Source organism: Mycetomoellerius zeteki, unplaced genomic scaffold (assembly GCF_001594055.1).
Source record: "Mycetomoellerius zeteki isolate Tzet28-1 unplaced genomic scaffold, Tzet1.0 scaffold69, whole genome shotgun sequence".
Taxonomy (NCBI): domain Eukaryota; kingdom Metazoa; phylum Arthropoda; class Insecta; order Hymenoptera; family Formicidae; genus Mycetomoellerius; species Mycetomoellerius zeteki.
Window position 1 is genome coordinate 497,205 of NW_017257708.1, and position 8,630 is coordinate 505,834.

Here is an 8,630-nt window from a genome sequence, read left to right on the forward strand (position 1 = left end):
TTTTTTTTTTTGCTGAACGCCTGTCAATTCTGATATTTAATGATCGCGCGCCGATTAAGTTAATGTCTGACTTTAATCGAAATTACTCTAATTGCATTGTAAGCGACATATGTGCGTTTTTCATATATACCTATGAGGCGCACTCTACGTCAAACCGGGCATCTTTGAAATATCGTTATTTTTAATATTAAAAAAAAATTTTTTTAATTTATAATATATATTTTACAGATAAAAATATAAGACATGTGTTTCATGAAAAAAATTTGAGATTTTTTTTTATGAAGTTATGTTCACGCTTGTAATTTGCAGAAAAAAATCTCAAATTTTGTCAGCAAATTTAAAAAAAAAAATAAAAAATGGTGATATTTCAAGGATACCGATTTGACATGGAATGCCTCATACTTAGAAAATCGTCGTATATAATTATAACTTTCGTATATGTGTTTATTATTTCTACAAATGTTTATTTTTCTATTATTTTTATCTTTTCCCAGTTCTAAATCTAAAAAAAAATAAAAGTAATGACCCTGCACTAAATTTCAAATAAGTTCCAGTAAGGATTGTACGATTTTGCAGTGAATAGCTAGATATATACTAGTATAACCAGATATAAATTTATACATACCTTGAAACTCACATTTGGTCAAACTGTTGTCTGTAAAAGCAAGCCAATATATTCCAAGGTCATTTGAAATTCCAGATATATCCTAATTAGAAATATTGGTATACAATTAACAATGGTACAAATGGGATTGGCGTATTTAACCTTAATTCGTTAGTACATGGAAGTCCATATAAGTGAAAATATAGAATATGTAGATATAGACGTATAAAGTCCGATTGTTACTATTGATGGATTTCCAAATGAAATCATTAATGTGATATATATGGGATTAGCGTATTTAACCTTAATATATAGAAGTTCCTATTTAAGTGAAAATATATGGAATAAGGGTACAGAGATAGAAAGTCCGATTGCTATGAGCTGTGGATTTCGTAATATATATTGCTCTGATACTCTACAGTCTACATTATCTGTATTTCCGAATTATTTTCAGGATTTATTAGTAACAAATTTCCAAGTAGAAATATAGTAATAACTTTTACTGTGCAATATATTAAATAGATTAAACGTATTAAAAATGGAAATCCTTGTTTGAACCATTAGTATATATTTCCAAATAAAAATCAGATATAATTTAATCGTAAATTCCGGATAAATTCTTAATTACCTGAAATTACAGATATACACAAAATAGATTTTTATATAAAACTCCCACCAAGGCCTAAAAATTGATAATCCAAATATAATCATATTTGATTTTAATATATGCCTCAAATTTAGTTCAAGTAAAACCCTATATGTCCACATTTGTACAAATATGATCAAATACATTTTATGCCTAGATATACCTGAAATTTAATGCAGGGAATTGAGTTAAACCCTTAATCTTATACATTGGTACAATAATTTAATGGACTGAGATTAGAAGTTTACAATGTTTCTCACGTATTCGCATTTTTCCGATGTAATAATTTATAATAAAGTTTTTTATATTTGCAAACTTGATTGTATCTTTTTTTACTACACATGGTATTTTATATATATATATATAATATATAAAAAATAGCAATAATAACATTAATTATGTTAAATTTACACGTCAGTAATAATATTGAGTTTAATAACATAATTGCGATGTAAAATCTTGTATAAAAACGCTATAATAGTTAAATCTGATTTTATAACGCACTTTATAGACAACATCGTATTGTCATCTAGAGAAGACTTTTTTATGTCTTTTAGGTATATTTTACATTTTTTAGACGTAATACACATACCCAGTCAGAAATAGTTCCTCGAAAAGACGTCGTTTTGATGTCGAAATTAAAAGTCGAAAATTTTCGAAATTGTTATTGATTTCGATTGGTTGACGGATTTTTGACTCTAATTTCGATTAATTTTCGAGTTAGAAATAAAATCTTGAATTGGTCTAGCCCGCATAAAAATATACTACTAGTGTCACTAATACAATAAGTAAATTCCACAAGTAGTGTCACTAATAGTGTAATAGTGATGGAGAAAATTTCATTGAAATTTTATTGTGAAAGTAAGTATTATTGATTAGCATCATATTTCAGAGGACACGCGACAAAATTATAATAAAAAAAATTTCCTTTATGAAATTCGAGAATTAATTTTATGATACACCCATGCGCGGTTACCCATCCGAATCCGAACCTCCACACTTAGGCTGCGTTCGGAAATATCACCTGTAGGCCTATTCTGTAACTTTTTAACAACAATTTTATTAGCTAGGGATGTCGTTGCGCAGGTATTTTACATGATGAAAAAGCTGCGCAACGACAATATTACGATACCGAACTGTCGTTAAAAGTTACAGAATAGGCCTACTCTGGATGTCCCCGTGTATCATCTTATCCTTATTTAACATTTGGTGAATAACAAAGATAAAACGATCAGGGTTGATAGAAATCATGTTTTTTTTAAAAAGAACAAAACATTGTGTTTTTTTTATTCAAAATATGTTTTTAATGTTTTAAACATGTTTTAAACAATATTTAAAAAAAACATGTTTAAAACATGTTTAAAACAGTTTAAAACATGTTTTTTTAAATATTGTTTAAAATATGTTTAATTTTAGTTAAACTACTTATTTAATTTTATTTACATTTTATTTACATTTATTTAATTATTTACATTATTAAAACATCTGATATTTATAGGTTATTCTTATTTTAATTAATTTCAAGATCATCTTAAGATCTTAAGAATGAGATATTTTTCGATTGTGACCGGATTTTCACAGTTTTTAGTGTTTCCAGCGACCCCTTTGTTAATAGTTAAAATGCTTTCGACCGTTTTAATAATCATCGGTGAATTCGGTGATATAATAGTTTATACACAGTAAAGTACGCAATAGACTAGGAATAGAAAAAGCATCAAAGTTGGTATCTATTATGAAAAGTTTAAATTCTAAAAATTCAGAATAAGTCAAAAATAAATATAAACTATTGCCAAATTAGTTTTTAAATCAAGATTTTGGGTTTTTAATTTTATTCAATTTTTGTTTTTATGTAACAGATTAACAGAGAAAGAAAGTATATATATATATATAATATATTAAAAATATATAAATATTTATGATAAGGCCATTACGGTCTAGCGGGGATCTTGGATACTTCTAATATAATTAACGTGTGAATTTATGTACCGACGTTATATATGCATCAAAAATGGTTAGATTGTTTGTCAATTTAACTCGTGATATTACTGCGGTAGTTTTGCGTTGTAAGTCTGAAGGATTTTCGGCACGCATAAAAATCTACATTCGCAGTATATAAATTCACATGTTAATTATATTAGAATTATTAGAAGCATCCAAGTTCCCCGCTAGACCGTAATGGCCTTATCATTAATATTTAGTTTGAAATTCTCATGGTTCAATGTTATTTAATATATATAAATATGTTCATGCTTACATTATATAAAAAAAAAAGTATATTATTATATATAAATGTATAAAGATATTATTAGCCTAAAATTCGTATTTCCTTATTTTCCTTTTAAAAAACACGATTTAAACACTTGTTTTAAACATGTTTAAAATCTGTTCAAAACATATGTTTGTTTAAAACAGTACAGTGTATAAAACATATTTTAAACATTTGTTTTAAATACAAATGTTTTAAACATAACAACCCTGAAAACGATACATAGAGGCACTCGGGTGATGTTTCTAAACGCAGTCCTACTATGCTTGATTTCTGTGATTGTACGAGAACTGCTCCTTCAAAGAACCATGAACACCTATAATGCTAATGGACGTATAGTTGTAACATATCTGGTCAAAGATGTTGTGAAAGAAGCGGAACTCATATAGAAAAAATAATTAATGTTGATTATAGTAGTAATGTACAAATGATGATAACTTATTTTTAATAATACTGTAAAATATTATTTCTATTAGCTGAAATAATACTAATTGCTCTAATGATATATATGTATTTTTTTACTCTAATAAATTTTTATACCAAATATTACAATTACTGTCAATTATAATCCTATAGGACTATTATTGAAGAGTTATACTGCAATATATATAATATAATTATATAAAAGGGAATGTATTGCTTGTATTTCTTATCGTTTTTTAGAATCATGATTGTATCTAATTAGCTTACAAGGCTTACATTATTCTGTAATATCGTGCGTTCCGAAACTCATCCTTGAAAGAACATACACTTCTCCTGTCCGCAGGTGTGTGTATATATATATATATATATATATGTAAAACTGTTGACATATGACAGCCTGATGTTTTTTAATATCGTAGATTTTATAGCTTCGTCAGTGCGATGATTAATGAAATTGAGTTTTCCGTACAACGTAATGTGATTGTGATTCCAATGAATTTAAAATAATGATATCACAATGCACCACGAAGATGAGGTTGGCATATCACTTTGCGAAACGACTTGAGACGATTCGGATTTACACCGATTGATTGCCTGTGCAATCATAAAAAACGCTTTAATGAACAACAGTAATTAATCTTGATGGAAATAATTTTGGAATTTAAATGAATGCTAATTGTGCCGGATGTAAATTTTATATACATAGGTAAACGTGAAAAATCCTTGGTATCGTAATAATGAGTATACGAGTGCTTCCTGCAAAGATATAAACATCTCGATCGTTCTACAAATTACCTCTTTGTCTTGCGTCTTCTTTTTGTATTGGTCTGAACATGTTTTCAATTGTGTACAACTTGTGGTCGATGGTTGAAGATGTTATAGGTAATAATTTATATTAAAAAATAAGCCTTGATATATATTGCTATTAGAATTATGTAGTGCTATCTTAACAATTACCTATTATCATACCTATTACGATGATTAAATAAATAGCTCTCTTAACAATTCCGTTATGTATTACAATATTAAAAAAAATATATTTGATACGATTGCATGTTTAAATGCTTCTTGTTTCCATAAGTAGAGATTTTTTTTTGTAATTTCTATGTTAAAGGAAGAATGTATTATGACTGAAGGATGCAGTTTAATGGTTGTTAAAGAATGTACTTCGTATTATTTTCAGTTCAGTACATTGACTTGGACTTTACATTATGGCTGACATGGCTCTTAATGCCACTACTCATAACATTTCTACTCCCGCTTGTAATTGCGCTGCTATTGTACTTAACTGCCTTAATGTTGTACATCTATAAATTACACAGGTTTGAAAGTATAATTTATCTATCATAAACAAACATACATATTGACATAATTATAATTTACTAATATTAACTATAACGAACATTATATTTGTAAAGCCAGTTATTAGAATGAAGTAATTCGCTTTTAGAAACGACGTGTGAAAAGTAATAGCTTTTAACATATGTCTCTTTAATGTATTCTCTTTTGACAAAATCGTTCGTAACAATTCTCTCATTTATATACATATATATATCTACATAAAAGAAATATTTTCTTTCAGGGTTAGATTGAGAAATGCTTATGGTACTGCATGGCGAGACACAGCTGTTCATATGACCGCAGCTGTCTGGGATGCACATGGTTGGATTTGGCATGGTAAGTTCTAATTTAATAATCTGTCTATAAAACACTGGGCATTAGAATGCATTTAAATTAAGCTATATAAATTTTCAGTAGAAGATTTATTTATTAATATGAATATTAATATAAATAACATATAATTCTTTAACAGGATATGAAATTGTGGGCTTAGAAAATATTCCACAAGATAAACCAGTATTATTTATATATTATCATGGAGCTCTCCCAGTCGATATATATTATTTCACATCTAAAGTATTTCTATATAATTCGAAGCTAGTCCGTCTAGTAGTAGACCGATTTCTCTTCAAGATCCCTGGATGGTCCATATTTGCTGACATTCTGAAAATTATACCTGGTACAGTTCAGTCATGCGCTACTATTTTAAAAGAAGGGCACATGCTTGCTATTGCTCCAGGTGGCGTATATGAAGCTCTGTTTGGAGATTCCTATTATGAACTTATGTGGAAGAAAAGAATGGGCTTTGCAAAGGTTGCTCTGGATGCAAAAGTGGTACGTTTTCTTCAGAAATTTTGTACCATTTTATTTGGTTTCTGTTATAACAGTTGCTTCCCATTATTAGAGTATAGTTCCATTCTTCACGAAAAATCTCAGAGAATCATTTAGAGCAGTAAGTTGGGGAAGAAGAATATGGCTGAAGATATATGCCAAGACAAAGCTTCCTCTTGTACCGATCTATGGTGGCTTTCCGGTAAAATTAGTAACATATATAGGCAAGCCTATTCCATATGATGAGAATACTACACCCGAAGAATTACAAATAAAGGTAAATAAAATTATGTAAAACAAGTACATATTCCATAACATCATTCAAAAATATTTTACAATATATTTTCAGGTTGCTGATAGTCTTAGAGATTTAATAAGAAAACATCAGAAAGTACCTGGTAACATTACACGGGCTTTATTCGAAAGAATACGTAATACAGAAAAACATAAGGATTAGCAATAATCTCTCTGATGTACTTAACATTCATAAGAACAATACTTTTAGAAGTTATTTGACTCTTTTTTTAGGTGGAAGCATTAAAAAAAAGTATGTAATAAAAATGTTCCATTCGGTAAACGTTTTTATTACTCATACAATATAAATAATATTTATTTTTACATATTTTACATATTTGTAATTAAATATATATGATTTTTATGATAAAATTTATGATAAATTTATAAATATTTATAATTATTTATAAATATCTTTTACAAAAATGTACACAATTTAATGCAAGCAAATGCCATGTAATATAAAATAATTATTATTATTAGTATGTTGAATATGAAAACGTATAAATGTGATTATTTAATGATTATGTCCTTTTCTGTGCTCTTTTATCTCTCCTACGTTTTTTCTAGTTTATTAAAATTGTATATATTACATATTAATTTTGTAGGAAAAAAGATATAGATACAGAAAAGGATTGCAATAAATGATGAATCTATTCTTAATAAAAGAAATATATAGTACATATAAATTGCTTATTATTATCCTTTTTCTTTTATTATATAACAAATTAAAGAACAAATATATGTGGAGAAGTAGGAGTCAACGCGGTAATTATAGTGAGCAAATATAATAATAAAGATTCAATATGTATTACTCATTTATATTTGTTTTATTATATGTGAGCAGCCATATAGGATACTTCTAACTGTTCAGCAAATGTATCAAAAGTTCATAAAAATTATATAACTATAAGTGTATCTCCGTGTAACTATTTGTTAAGGATAATATTTATGCAAATAGTTTATGCAAGTAAAATGAGATTACCCAGGCAACAAAAAGTCTGAAACGCGTCATAAGACGTTTTTTGTTTTTAAAAGATAATGGCTGCGTTCAGCAGACTCAACAGTTTTGCAACCATTTTATGATTATCTATTGAGATAGGACCATTCTTCTAGATCTAAAAGTATGATCCAATCAGCTCGAAGGAAACTTCCAACAGTTGCAAAACGAACGTTCTGCTGAACGCAGCCAATGTATAGTATACGTAACGTAAACTGTACGTACATTTTCAGAACTGGTAGTGACTTTTGGAACACAGCCTTGATAATATAATTGCGGGAAGAATCGTCATTATTTAAACATTCTAAAAATAGGATCAACTGATAGTAATAAAGACAGTTAACTCTGGGCAAATTTTCATGACCACCAAAAAGGTCCTAAGAGCTCGGTGGTAATAACATTGGCATTATTAATTGTTTTGGCTGTCCTAAGGATAAATTAATAAGAATTTCACCTTCCTCAATAACTGTTTTATAAAAAAAAATAACAGATTAGTACAAAAATAACAGACAGTACGTAAATAAGGTAAACAAATAAATAAATAAGATAAAATTCTTGTTAATTTATCTTTGGAACAGCTAAAACAGTTGATAATGTCATCAACTATCTCGTCGGTACTATTATTAAAGAATTCTACTCTTTGAATATAGCGGTCAATTTCGACATATTTACGATATTCCGCCATGTGTAATCTGAAAATTTGTAGTTACGCATATATGTAATGCGTAATCGAATATGAGAAGAATAATCAACTGTGATTGGTCAATTTTCTACGACTTAAGACCCACGACCGCTACGACTTCTATTGTAGATCCCGCATAATACTACTATCCTCTTTTTGAGAGTGGGGGGGGGGGGAATGCGAAGATAACGAAGATAGGGAATATCGGATCTTTCACTTCCACAGTGTACTCGAGTGTGGTGCGCATGCGCTGTACACTATCTAAGTGAGCAGTAGATATTCGTTTGCACCGTGATGTTTTCGCCAGCGTTTAATTGGCGTTAGCAATATAGGAGTATTACATATATAAGTTTACAGGTTTGTACGCGTCGCAAGCTCCAACATGCTCCAACATGCTCCTACCATAGCTCCTACTTAGGGCCACTGGCTGCGTTCAGCAGAACAGTTGTTTTGCAACTGTTGGAAGTTTCCTTCGCGCTGATTGGATCATACTTTTAGATCTAGAAGAATGGTCCTATCTCAGCAGACAATCATAAAACGGTT

The 8,630-nt window shown here is 28.8% G+C and overlaps 1 protein-coding gene across 1 annotated transcript; it reads left to right on the forward strand.

The window, feature by feature from the left end:
• Nucleotides 1-4,321: 4,321 nt before the first annotated feature.
• LOC108729007 (transmembrane protein 68) lies at nt 4,322-6,641 on the forward strand. Its single transcript, XM_018457905.1, has 6 exons — nt 4,322-4,821; nt 5,123-5,261; nt 5,522-5,616; nt 5,753-6,114; nt 6,185-6,388; nt 6,461-6,641. Exons 1-6 carry the CDS (start codon nt 4,773-4,775, stop codon nt 6,566-6,568), a joined length of 957 nt encoding a protein of 318 aa, XP_018313407.1. The 5' UTR covers nt 4,322-4,772; the 3' UTR covers nt 6,569-6,641.
• Nucleotides 6,642-8,630: the final 1,989 nt, after the last annotated feature.